Genomic DNA, 14,295 nt, shown 5'->3' on the forward strand with positions numbered 1-14,295 from the left:
ACTGCAGTGTTAATTGCACAGTCTTTCATTATTCATGCTGTAAGATGTTCAAATCAAAGCAATAAGGCCTGGATTGCAGAACAAGAAAACACTAATAGTGGAAACATTTACACAACAGCAGAATATGGATGTCAATCCATAGTAAATATATGAAAAAAATTCTATAATCACTTTACTACTTTCAATGTACAGGATGCATGAGTTTTTGCTCATCAAGGTTGCATTTATTAGATCAATAATTCAGTAAAATCATTAGAAATGTGAAATATTATTGCAATATTCTAAAACTATTCTCTATTTCAATATATATTAAAATGTAATTCATTCCTGTGATGTAAAGCTGAATTATCAGCATCATTACTCAAGTCTTAAGTGTCACATGATCCTTCAGAAATCATTTTAATACACTGATTCGCTGAAACATTTCTTATCATTATCAATACTGAAAACTGTTTTTGCTACTTGTTATTTTTGTGAACCAGTGATACTTTTTTTTCAGTATCCTTTAATGAAAAAAGTTCAAAGGAAAAGCATTTAGGCCTATTTGAAAGTTTTTACTGTCAGTCCTCCATTTCTTCTTTTTTCTTTTTGTCATTTTTGATCAACTGAATTCATCCTTGTTGAATAGAATAAATAAATATGAATTCTTTCAAAAAAATCTTACTGATTCCAAACTTTAGCACAGTAGCGTACAATTTTAGACATTAAAATATTGTTTAAATATTATGTGTGATGACTCAAGCCTGAACTGACTGCTTGATACCTTTGCAGCTTCTCCACTTATGACATATCAGGGTCACAAAACATACAAAAAGTAACTGATGTTAACATATGCATACTGCATATTCCGCAAGTTAACTGTAAGGTGACATACAGCACAGATCCATAAATAGCACTGTAGTAGGTGATGTTCTGATAAACAAAATTAAATATGATGCTGATATATTCTAAACAAATAAATCATCAAGCACCACATTAATACATACATACACAACGTCTATTTCTGGCCCTCTGTGCATTCTTGCCGCCACGGCTCTATAAATAAAATAAGGAGTTCATTATGCATTCTATGAGAATATCTTAACATTTCTCACTGGGAGAGACGGCAGGAGTCATAAATCTGGTCAGATCTCAGACACACACACACACGGGCACATAGTGGACACACACACACACATATATATATAATTAAACATAAAATATAAAAAGGGGAAATATAGGGCAAAATCTGTGCAATACCTCAGAGCAATATCAAACAGGGCCACTACGGTTCTCAACTGGTGTGAAAGCAATCAGATGGATTACATTAGGGATGACAACCACTTTTAATAACCATTATATACAGCAAATAAATTTGACGTCTGAAATCAATGGTTCTCAACTGGTTTTGGTTCAGGCCCCAGATTATACAAGTTTCAATGATCAAATTCAAGTTAAATCAACCAAAAACAGTACTGACATTGTCTAGCATACAAAATATAATTTTGATATTTTAATGCTTTCTGCAGCCTTCACCTTACAAAATACATTGTGGTCCGCACACCATTTTTATTCTCATTGCAAATGAATCTGGCTCATATTTTCAATATTTGAAGAAATGTAGTCCAAACATCTGATAAAAACATCACAATAATCCACACCACTCCATCAGTTAACATCTTGTGAGGCAAAAAGGTGTGTGTTTGTAAGAAAGAAATCCATAATGAAGGCATTTTGACTCAAAATATGAGTCCATAATCCATAACGCTTCATCCAATGTAAAAGTCCCGTGTTGTTCTCTCATATCAAAATCCACTGACATATCTGTTTAGAACTGTTTTGTCTTATAAACGGTGCTTGATCTGTGCATATTTCTCACCTGATTCAGATTAGACTACCTTTTCACTGGAGTAAGCATATTATGGACTCATATTTTTGCCAGAAACAGTGGTTTGAAGTTAACAACATCTTAATGATGGATTTGTTTATTCCAAACATGCAATTTTTGCTTCAGTGATGACATGTGGATTATTTGTGGATTATTGTGATGTTTTTATCAGCTGTTTGGACTTTCATTCTGACGGCACCCATTCACTGCAGAGGATTCATTGATGAGCAAGTGATGTAATGCTAAATTTCTCCAATTCTGTTCTGATGAAGAAACTCATCTACATCTTGGATAGCCTGAGGGCGAGGAAATTTTCATTTTTGGGTGAACTTTTCCTTTAAATCGATTTATTTTGCTATCTTAACTATGCACAATTATTTGGCTAATTGCATTTTCTAACTAACATTTGCTCTTTACAGCCTTCACAACAGACCAGTTGAGAGAATCTGCCTTGAATATCTGATCCATTATTAGTTCATTTCTGAAACAATTGCTGGTGTGCTCAGACAACCACATGATTCACTAATGCTCAATACCAAGAGCAGCCATCATCACATTCCCACAGATGAAGAGTGACATGCACGCACACATGCAGTTGACTCCTTGTGCACGGGTCAGTTATGATGTGGCTTCTTACAGTACATTCAGCCGAGCAGATGCAAGACTTCATTTCTGCATGCACGACACTGTCTATTATGATACCGATGCATTTGTATGTTTATTATGCAAATGCATGCTATCTGAGCCTTCTTGCACACTCTGCAGTGGTGAGCGTGTTTGTCACTGTGTGTGGAACAGATGACGACGCATCCAACATTTCAAAGCATCTTCTGCAGCGAGTAAACATTAGCTTATGTGACCGCAGAGAGTATCGAATCACCTGCGTCACTGCCAGCCGTGTTGCCTTGGAAACAATGAGAGCGATGATGTCATGAAGACATCACATAGTGACCGCTTGAAGCTCCATCCATCCTGCTTTTCAGTCACAAGTTCAGGACACGCAGAACAAATGACAAACGCACAAATCCTCTTCAGCTGTGCAAATAAAATACAATGAAATCAGAACTTAAAACTAGTTTTGCATGGTTTGGTGCAGAGATAAAGAAAACCAATACAGAGAGCATTATAACCAGCTCGTCTGCATTACTTCTGGACTAATTTACTGATGTAGCTGCAATTTAATTTTCCTTCCAAGATTTAATATTACCTTTATGATAAGTACTGTGGCAGTACCATGGATGGGAATAGGAGGATACTGTATGATTACCATAAATGTCATTTAATTTTGGATGCAATATGATTATAATAGTATTCTTGGCAGTCCTTTATAGTTCCATCTAAATGTTATGGTACAGGAATATGGGATTTTTTATGTAAGAGTAGGGCAAGCTGTGCTTGCGATTTACTTTGGCTGTCCTCTTTGCAAGATAAAGAGGTAAAACTGTATATATACATATTTATTCAACCAGGAAAGCTCTTTCTGAATTCCATAAAACAATTTTAGCATTTTGTAATAATAACACTTTAGCCAAATATTTAAAAATTATTTACTTTTTTTTTTTTAAATCACCTATGGAATATATTCCTAGTCCTAAACATGTTTACTTTGACCAATGTTAGTTTACTATCAGTGAGATACTATTATATTTTTTATTAATATTTTGAATTATTTTATTTTTCACTTGTTTTTGGCAGTCATTATTTTTTAAATATGTTTACATAATTTGTTATTCATTTTTTATTTCGGTTTATTTTTAGTTTTACAATGTCAAGTTAAACTAAATGAAAATGAAAAATGAGATGAACTAAAATAGCTGAAATAAAAAACGTTTTGTATTTTATTTTAGTTGATGCTTATTTTAAAGTAACATTTTCTTTTAGGTTTTGTTAACTATTATCCCTGCCCTTTGTTGTAATTACATACATACACATGCATGCATACATAATTAATCAATCTATGTGTTCATAAATACAGGTGCTGGTCAAAAAGTTGATTTATTTCACTAATTCCATTCAAAAAGTGAAACTTGTATATTATATTCATTCATTACACAGAGACTGATATATTTCAAATGTTTATTTCTTTTAATTTTGATGATTATAACTGACAACTAAGGAAAATCCCAAATTCAGTATCTCAGAAAATTAATACAAAGAAAGGATTTTTAGAAATCTTGGCCAACTGAAAAGTATGAACATGAAAAGTATGAGCATGTACAGCACTCAATACTTAGTTGGGGCTCCTTTTGCCTGAATTACTGCAGCAATGCGGCATGGCATGGAGTCGATCAGTCTGTGGCACTGCTCAGGTGTTATGAGAGCCCAGGTTGCTCTGATAGTGGCCTTCAGCTCTTCTGCATTGTTGGGTCTGGCATATCACATCTTCCTCTTCACAGTACCCCATCGATTTTCTATGGGGTTAAGGTCAGGCGAGTTTGCTGGCCAATTAAGAACAGGGATACCATGGTCCTTAAACCAGATACTGGTTGCTTTGGCACTGTGTGCAGGTGCCAAGTCCTGCTGGAAAATGAAATCAGCATCTCCATAAAGCTTGTCAACAGAAGGAAGCATGAAGTGCTCTAAAATTTCCTGGTAGATGGCTGCGTTGACTGTGGACATCAGAAAACACAGTGGACCAACACCAGCAGATGACATGGCAGCCCAAATCATCACTGACTGTGGAAACTTCACACTGGACTTCAAGCAACATGGATTCTGTGCCTCTCCACTCTTCCTCCAGACTCTGGGACCTTGATTTCCAAATGAAATGCAAAATTTACTTTCATCTGAAAAGAGGACTTTGGACCACTGAGCAACAGTCCAGTTCTTTTTCTCCACAGCCCAGTTAAGATGCTTCTGACGTTGTCTCTGGTTCAGAAGTGGCTTGGTAGCCCTTTTCCTGAAGACGTCTGAGCGTGGTGACTCTTGATGCACTGACTCCAGCTTCAGTTCTCTCCTTGTGAAGCTCTCACAAGTGTTTGAATCGGCTTTGCTTGACTATATTCTCAAGCTTGCGGTCATCCCTGTTGCTTGTGCACCTTTTCCTACCCAAATTCTTCCTTCCAGTCAACTTTGCATTTAATATGCTTTGATACAGCACTCTGTAAACAGCCACACCTTTCAGTAATGACCCTCTGTGACTTACCCTCTTTGTGGAGGGCGTCAATGTTCGTCTTCTGGATCATTGCCAAGTCAGCAGTCTTCTCCATTATTATGGTTTCAAAGAACAAGAGATACCCAGAATTTATACTGTAGGGATGGTCATTTATTGAAACTCAAATGTAAATATTCTAATATTTTGAGATACAGATTTTTGACTTTCATGAGCTGTAAGCTCTAATCATCAAAATTAAAAGAAATAAACATTTGAAATATATCAGTCTGTGTAATGAATGAATATAATATACAAGTTTCACTTTTTGAATGGAATTAGTGAAATAAATCAACTTTTTGATGATATTCTAAATATATGACCAGCACCTGTACATAAATGATTATCACATTTGTATCAGCTATGATGAGCTCTATCGAAATATATGGTCACATGACAAATATTAACATGCGCAGCACATCTTACCCCACTCTCCCCGCAATACAGTATTTGCATTCATTCACTTTATTTAAGCTACAAAAATGGGTCTTTTTTTGTAGGCTACTCTACGTGAAAGTCTCTCTCCGGTCCTATAGTTTGTATGGATTATAAATGACTCGGATATGCTGGAGGGAGTTCATTTCTCTCATAGATATATAACTGGGAACTCACCCACTTCTGTTTCCCCCTGTGATTTCAAAGATTCATGCACCTCAGCGTTATACCTGTTTCCTGGCCTCTTTCGGTCAAAGACACAGGGCTGACTGCCGAGTGGGTCACATCACACATTTGATGCAGATACACTAATCAAACTTCTTATTTAGAATCGTCTCTTTCATTCTCATTCTTGGTCTTTCTTTGTGTGCCGTTCTTGCTCAACGGTAATATTTTGGTTTGACATTCTCCAATGCCCTTTCTAAATGTGTGCGCTGTGCCCGTGATAGATGAATGACCCTATAAAAACAGCCGCGAGCTGACGACTCCACCATCCCTGGACCAGCTGCAAGGCTGCTGACTGCGGCGGGAATCTCACACAGGTACGTGCATAAAACAGATGCCTAATAAGGTCAGCCAGCAGCACAAACAAACATTCTGAGGAATGGGCTTCATGGACGCTGATTCAGCAAACTGTAAGTCACAGTGATAGCGGTACAATTAGGAGTTGTGCAGGTCATCAGTTAACCAATAAAATTCACTAAAAGATGGGATAACGATAGAGCTGGACAACAAGGTCAGCTATTTCATCACCCTTAACTGAAACCTTTAGGTTCTCTCCAATCAGTGTTTCTTTAGTATCGTTGAAACACTATTATAATTTTTGTTACTATCTTGAATTATATTTTATTTTTATTATATTGTCACTTTAATTTTAGTTGGAAAAAACACTCAAACAGGGTGCTTGCATGACAAAAAAATATTGATAACGACAACAGAAAAAAGCCTAGGAGCCTGTGTGCAGACTTTTGTGTTGTTGTTCTTTTATTTCTTCTGTTTTTCATAGTTAAAGCTTTAGTCAATTTTTATTATTTTTTATTTATTAGTTAGTTTATTTAGTTTTAATTATTTTACTTCAAAGTAAATTAAATGTGTGTGTGTAAATTATAATTAAACATTTATTATTGCAATATTCTAATAAGCACTATAATAATTTCAAAAAGTATATCATTTTATATAAACAGATTTAAAATATGTAAATAAACTAAAAATATTTAAACTAATCTCTTATTTTATTTCTTTTAATGTTTATTTTACTTCATTTATCGTGTGTGTGTGTTCATTTAACAATTTTGTCTTTTGGAGGGCACTGTGTGTATGTATATACATTTTTCAACATTTTTCATTTAGTTTAACCTGATGTAACAAAATATCCCAAACAAACTGATATACAATTTAATACAATCTATATGAACATATATAAAAGTAAAACAAAAGTACTTTAAATGACTAAAACTTTAAAATGAAAAAAACAAACAAAAAAACCCCACACACACTTGTTTCACTATCCTTGTGGGGACATTCATAGGCGTAATGGTTTTTATACTGTACTTACTGTATGTGCTATTGTCCTACACCAACCCTACACCTAAACCTACCCCTTAAAGGAGACTTTCTGCATTTTTAGATTTTCAAAAAACTTAATTCTGTGTGATTTATTAGCTTGTTTGCCCATGGGGACCTCAATTTAGGTCCCCACCATGACACGAGTCCCCATGAGTCTGTGTGTATTCAGGTTTAAGTCCCCACCTGAATAAAAAAAACAAATACATATATGTATGTGTGTGTGTGTGTGTGTACTTGTTTTTCTATTCAGGTGGGGACTTAAACCTGAATACAGACTCATGGGGACTTTTAAATTGAGGTCCCCACGGGCAAACAAGCTAATAAATCACACAGAATTAAGTTTTTTGAAAATCTAAAAATGCAGACAGTCTCCTGTAAGGGGTAGGTTTAGGTGTAGGGTTGGTGTAGGGCAATAGCACATACAGTAAGTACAGTATAAAAACCATTACGCCTATGAATGTCCCCACAAGGATAGTGAAACAAGTGTGTGTGTGTGTTTATGTATGTATGTATGTATATATACAGTGGGTACGGAAAGTATTCAGATCCCCTTCAATTTTTCACTCTTTGTTATATTGCAGCCATTTGCTAAAATCATTTAAGTTCATTTTTTCCTCAATGTACACACAGCACCCCATATTGACAGAAAAACACAGAATTGTTGACATTTTTGCAGATTTATTAAAAAAGAAAAACTATATATAAGAAAAAAAAATTATCACATGGTCCTAAGTATTCAGACCCTTTGCTGTGACACTCATATTTAACTCAGGTGCTGTCCATTTCTTCTGATCATCCTTGAGATGGTTCTACACCTTCATTTGAGTCCAGCTGTGTTTGATTATACTGATTGGACTTGATTAGGAAAGCCACACACCTGTCTATATAAGACCTTACAGCTCACAGTGCATGTCAGAGCAAATGAGAATCATGAGGTCAAAGGAACTGCCTGAAGAGCTCAGAGACAGAATTGTGGCAAGGCACAGATCTGGCCAAGGTTACAAACAAATTTCTGCTGCACTTAAGGTTCCTAAGAGCACAGTGGCCTCCATAATCCTTAAATGGAAGACGTTTGGGACGACCAGAACCCTTCCTAGAGCTGGCCGTCCGGCCAAACTGAGCTATCGGGGAGAAGAGCCTTGGTGAGGGAGGTAAAGAAGAACCCAAAGATCACTGTGGCTGAGCTCCAGAGATGCAGTCGGGAGATGGGAGAAAGTTGTAGAAAGTCAATCATCGCTGCAGCCCTCCACCAGTCGGGGCTTTATGGCAGAGTGGCCCGACAGAAGCCTCTCCTCAGTGCAAGACACATGAAAGCCCGCATGGAGTTTGCTAAAAAACACCTGAATAAGATTCTCTGGTCTGATGAGACCAAGATAGAACTTTGGCCTTAATTCTAAGCGGTATGTGTGGAGAAAACCAGGCACTGCTCATCACCTGTCCAATACAGTCCCAACAGTGAAGCATGGTGGTGGCAGCATCATGCTGTGGGGTGTTTTTCAGCTGCAGGGACAGGACGACTGGTTGCAATCGAGGGAAAGATGAATGCGGCCAAGTACAGGGATATCCTGGACGAAAACCTTCTCCAGAGTGCTCAGGACCTCAGACTGGGCCGAAGGTTTACCTTCCAACAAGACAATGACCCTAAGCACACAGCTAAAATAACGAAGGAGTGGCTTCACAACAACTCCGTGACTGTTCTTGAATGGCCCAGCCAGAGCCCTGACTTAAACCCAATTGAGCATCTCTGGAGAGACCTAAAATGGCTGTCCACCAACGCTTTACCATCCAACCTGACAGAACTGGAGAGGATCTGCAAGGAGGAATGGCAGAGGATCCCCAAATCCAGGTGTGAAAAACTTGTTGCATCTTTCCTAAAAGACTCATGGCTGTATTAGATCAAAAGGGTGCTTCTACTAAATACTGAGCAAAGGGTCTGAATACTTAGGACCATGTGATATTTCAGTTTTATTTTTAATAAATCTGCAAAAATGTCAACAATTCTGTGTTTTTCTGTCAATATGGGGTGCTGTGTGTACATTGAGGACAAAAAATGAACTTAAATGATTTTAGCAAATGGCTGCAATATAACAAAGAGTGAAAAATTTAAGGGGGTCTGAATACTTTCCGTACCCACTGTGTGTGTGTGTGTGTGTGTGTGTGTGTGTGTGTGTGTATATGTATATGTATATGTATATGTATATATATATATATATATATATATATATATATATATATATATATATATATATATATATACACACACACACATATACATATACATCTGATTCAAAGTATTAATAAAAACATGCCATAAACATCTAAAAAAAATTCATTTGGTTGAACATCAAATAAATGGTCTCAGTTAGATGTCTATGTTGGTGCTTCTCGGTATTAATAAAGGCTAGTTCACATTGAGTCCCCAACAAACGCTAACTTTCAACGGTCGCTGATAATTGTTGTGACAGTGTGAACTAGCATTAAGATGCAAATTGCTTCAGATTGTATGCTGTTACTCAAAAGTCTGGCTACCTCCAAATGTGTTGATCTGAACATTGAAGAGCTTCCCACTGCATAACAGCGAGTTAAACTCAAGTCCATGCCATCAGCAGCAGCCTGAGATGATGATTGCGGCTCTTCAGGATGCTTCTCCAGACCTGCATGAACACAAGCTCTAATGCATCAAAGCAGCTGAGATCAGTGTTTCTCCTCCTCTCTTTGATCCTCTCAGTCATCAGTGGCGAGTTTCACTTCCTCCCATAATTCACTGGAGCTAGTCAAGGATGCTCATTATCACAATCGCTTTCCTCTCGTCTCAGAGGATGGGTGGCATGCACAATTTATCAAAACGATAGCATCTCAGAAGGGGAACAAAACGCCCCTCTTTGTTCTAACGGTGGTCTGTGATTTTTAAACCGGTTTGGCCCCTTCTGCTCACGTTTTCCACCACATTTAGCTTGATTGTACCACTTCAATACTTAGCATAATCTGATTAGCTTTTGTTATGGGATTCATATGAAGAAAGATGGAGATAAATGATTTGTTTGTCTGAAAACAGGATTTTAATTGTGTAAAGAAACTAAAAATACGCTTGCGCTCAGCTGAATTATCGCAGCGTGATTACAAAAGGTCATCTGATAGACCCTGCTGCTAATTGAATATAGAGTACAGTGGGTGGCTTAGTGGTGGGGGGCAATTTTTACAACCCTATTTGTCCAAATAACCATGGGAGGATAGAATCGATAAAAATCTCATATACATAACTAATATGGTTCACCCAAAAATGAAAGTTCTACATGAGTTGAACACAAAAGAGAATGTTGGTAACCAAACAGCCTGCTGGCAGCCACTGATGTATGGGGAAAAAATGCTATGGAAGTCAGTGGCTACTAGTAACTGTTTGGTTACCAGCATTCTCCAAAATATCTTATTTTGTGTTCAACAGATGAAAGAAAATCATACAGGTTTAGAACAACATGAAGGTGAGTAAATTATTTTTTACTGAAGTTCCATTTTTGGGTGAACTATCCCTTTAATTATCCAGTAAAACCTAAGATTTGAAAAAATAAAATCAAATCTGAAATACTGTTGAAGTTTTTTTTATTTTTTAGAGACCAGCAAATGTGTCCTAATGGCTGAAACAAACTCTACACTCTTTGATTTGAAGTCGATTTTGCACTTGTGTAGGCTATATTTCAGTTATAATGTCCACTTTACTTACATATGAAAGTATAGTCTCTTATGTGCAACATTTATTTGACCAAAAATACAGTAAAAACAGTAATATTGTGAAAAATTACTACAATTTAAAATAAAATTATTTATTTTAATTATCACCGATTCGCACATAGTGTTTAGAGGCAAACACGCAGGTCTATGCAAAAACGAAAAGATAATATGTGACCCTGGACCACAAAACCAGTCTCAAGTCGCTGGGGTATATTTGTAGCAATAGCCAAAAATACATTGTATGGGTCAAAATTATAAATTTTTCTTTTATGCCAAAAATCATTAGGACATTAAGTAAATATCATGTTCCATGAAGATATTTTGTAAATTTCTTACTGTAAATATATCAAAACCTTTTTAGATTTTTCAAAAGATTGAAACTAAAAGAAGATGCTGTGTCGATTAAATTGTATCTGACAGTAATGTTGCAACACAAATGTGAATAACTGTTTTTATTACGTGGTCACTCTTGCTTCGTCTCTTCTTACAGCTCGTTTAATATGCATCGAGTTATTCATGCGTTTTTAAAGGGTTAGTTCACCCAAAAATGAAAATTCTGTCATTAATTACTCACCCTCATGTCGTTCCAAACCCATCTTCGGAACACAAATTAAGATATTTTTGATGGATGAGAGCTCTCTGGCCCTCCATAGACAGCAACGATATCACCACGAACAATGCACAGAAACGTAGCAAGGACATCGGTAAAATAGTCCATGTGACATCAGGGGTTCAACCGTAATTTTACGAAGCTACGAGAATACTTTTTGTGTGCAAAGAAAATAACAGCAACAATTTATTCAGCAATTCTTCTCCCAGAATTACCGTTTTCCACCATTTTAGAGAGTACCCCAGAACGTAATCAACGTTATCACCGCTGTTAACGTTCAGTAGACAGTGCGCACATGCTGAACGTAAACAACGCTGATTACGTTGATTACGTTCTGGAGTACTCTCCAAATGGCGGAAGACGGTAACTCAGGGAGAAGAATTGCTGAATAAATTGTTATTATTGTTTTTTTTTTATTATTATTTTACTTATTTACTGTATCACAACCAACTTCCAATCCTTCGGGTTAACTGATTGGTTTTCCCTGGTCTGGTCTTTGGAAACGTGAGACTCTGATTGCACTAGAATAGCTGGAACAGAAACACAAAAACACGGCAGAAATAAAAACTTTTCATAATCAGAAAAACATTTAGAATCAAATTAAATGACTTACCAAGCTGACACGAAAGTCTGTACACAAAATTTAATTTACAGTACAGTGCATCTTCCATCTGAGAGGTCATCGCCATGAGATATCATACAGTTTAAGGAAACTTCTTGAATCGTTCTTGTTTTATGGCTTAATCTGAAATTTGAGCATCACCAAATACCACCATATCATAGCCTAACGAAGTAATCTTTTGTGTTAAAGTTAGTTCTGGATACTTCCATATAAAAATCAGCCAAGACGTTTATATCAGTAGTGGCTCGGGTTAGGAGAATCTCTAGATAAATTAATCTGAAATCTGTAAATATTATAGGTGAATACAATTTTCCTAAAGCGCAATGCATACAGGTCTAAAGTGCAAAACAGCGCAATGAGTCCTCATTAGTCGTCTTTCCAACACATAAAGCTCACTCAGATAAATATTTTAGGAAAAACAAATAATAATAATTTACCAATACTGTAAACCACCGCATACATTAGGTTGGAGAGTAAAGAGCGACTCTCCTCTATCAAACACACCAGTAAAAACAGTCAAAACGTTTTACATCCAGCACTGAGGCATACAAGCCCGAAGCACATATTAACACTAATGACCAATCAGCATAGTGTAACAAACCTGCACTCTCGCTCTGTGAGAATGCACAGACGATCACAACAATCACCAAACGTCTCCACGCGCTGTTTCACAGTTGCAAAAAAAAGAAGAAAAAAAAAAAAAGGCTAAAATCCATTAAACCCTATATAAATGTACAGCATCAGTACAGTATTTGGCAAATAAAAGATTGGAGTGCACACGTGCATGGCATTTGCAAGTATACATTCATTAAAGATACAAGCTAGCTTGATACAAACGCCCAAACAACGATTGCTCTGGGACTTGTTTCTCAGACTCACAGTACGATTTTTTTTTTTTTTTTTCACTGAGTCAGAAGGTATCGTGTACAGTACAGTACAGTAGTTTAATAGCCTTTGGCATAAACTGGGACAGGAAGCTAGCTGCCAAGTGCTCACCTACGAACCAACCCCAGTTTCTGTCGCTAACGCCAAGAGAAGAAACCTTGCGACCATTCCAGGCACGGCGCTTTTAACGGTATTGTAATATTTTTTTAGTTTTACGAAGTTTCCTGCAACATTCTGAGACACAAAGATGATACAAAAAGGAATAAATAAAGAATTTAATTGCTTAAATATTCTCCCTTTGACCTTGTGGAAGAACAGGCGTCTGCAGTGCATTCTGGGTACCGCAGAGAGTACGTACGTGAGGCTTTGTGAGTGAGAACTGTATTGCATGTATGAGGAAGAGGTGCAACCGGAGGCATTTATGAGGGTTATTTTGTGCTTTGTAGCGTTATAGAGTCTGTTTTTGTGAGCGCGGTGTTAGTATTCGGTGTCGGAGCCGTCCGCGGGGTCGGTGTTGCGTGACAGCATGTAGTTGTCCATGTCTATGGAGGGGCAGTTGTGAATGGAATAGCGTAGGCGCTCGGCTAGTATGGCCTGGCTCGTGTAGGGAGGAAGGCGCAGCTGGAAGAAGCACGTCTGGGCCGTAGGAAGTCCGTTCACAGGCTGTTGAGTGAACAAAGTGAGAGTAAAGACCTGGGCTTCATCCCAATTCACATACTGCCGTTGCGCATGGAAAGTACATACATAATTCGCTAGGCTGATTGATCAGACGATATTTGCCAATACTGTCAATATTGGCCGATAACTGTGACCATTTCTGTAACTTTTAAACAACAATTGATAAAATAACGGACAACAATTTCAAAGTTTCCATTTTGGGGTGAATTTTAGTAAAACAACTGTTTACTAAATTATAATTTTATATTCAAAAGTTAATCCAATAAAGTATTTTTTTCCTGTGTCCCTTTTTAGTCTTGAAATCTGACAACCATTTCATATAAATAAACATGAATAATCATATAAATAAAAATACATAATTTACAATTTTCCATTTTTGGGTGTCTTTCAGTAAAATAGTTCCAAATTCTATATTCAAAAGGTAATTTAATTTTAATATTTTTTCTCGTGTCCCTTTCAATTACAAAATTTACTAACATCCTTTTCATATAAATAAACATTAATAGTCAAATAAATAAATACAAAATTTAAAAAAAAATCTATTTTTGGGGGAATTTCAGTAAAATAATTTTCAATATTATATTCGAAAGTAAATTTCATTTTTGCAATTTTGTCGTCTTATAATTTGTTATTAAATTCTGTTAAATTATAATTTTATATTTAACTAAAGTATTAAATTATGCAGCTTTATTTAATTAAATTCATTCATGCAGCTTTATTTAATTAAATTCATTCAATGAAATAATTCATTTTAA

At 36.4% G+C, this 14,295-nt stretch overlaps 1 protein-coding gene across 1 annotated transcript in view; it reads right to left on the reverse strand.

Moving 5' to 3' along the window:
* Positions 1 to 11,983: 11,983 nt before the first annotated feature.
* LOC131529167 (probable E3 ubiquitin-protein ligase HERC1) overlaps positions 11,984 to 14,295 on the reverse strand; it is an 86,327-nt gene continuing 84,015 nt past the window's right edge. The window contains 1 exon segment of the mRNA XM_058758724.1: positions 11,984 to 13,525. Coding sequence (XP_058614707.1) covers positions 13,340 to 13,525 — 186 coding nt within the window. The 3' untranslated portion in view covers positions 11,984 to 13,339.

Source organism: Onychostoma macrolepis, chromosome 21 (genome assembly GCF_012432095.1).
Source record: "Onychostoma macrolepis isolate SWU-2019 chromosome 21, ASM1243209v1, whole genome shotgun sequence".
Classification (NCBI taxonomy): domain Eukaryota; kingdom Metazoa; phylum Chordata; class Actinopteri; order Cypriniformes; family Cyprinidae; genus Onychostoma; species Onychostoma macrolepis.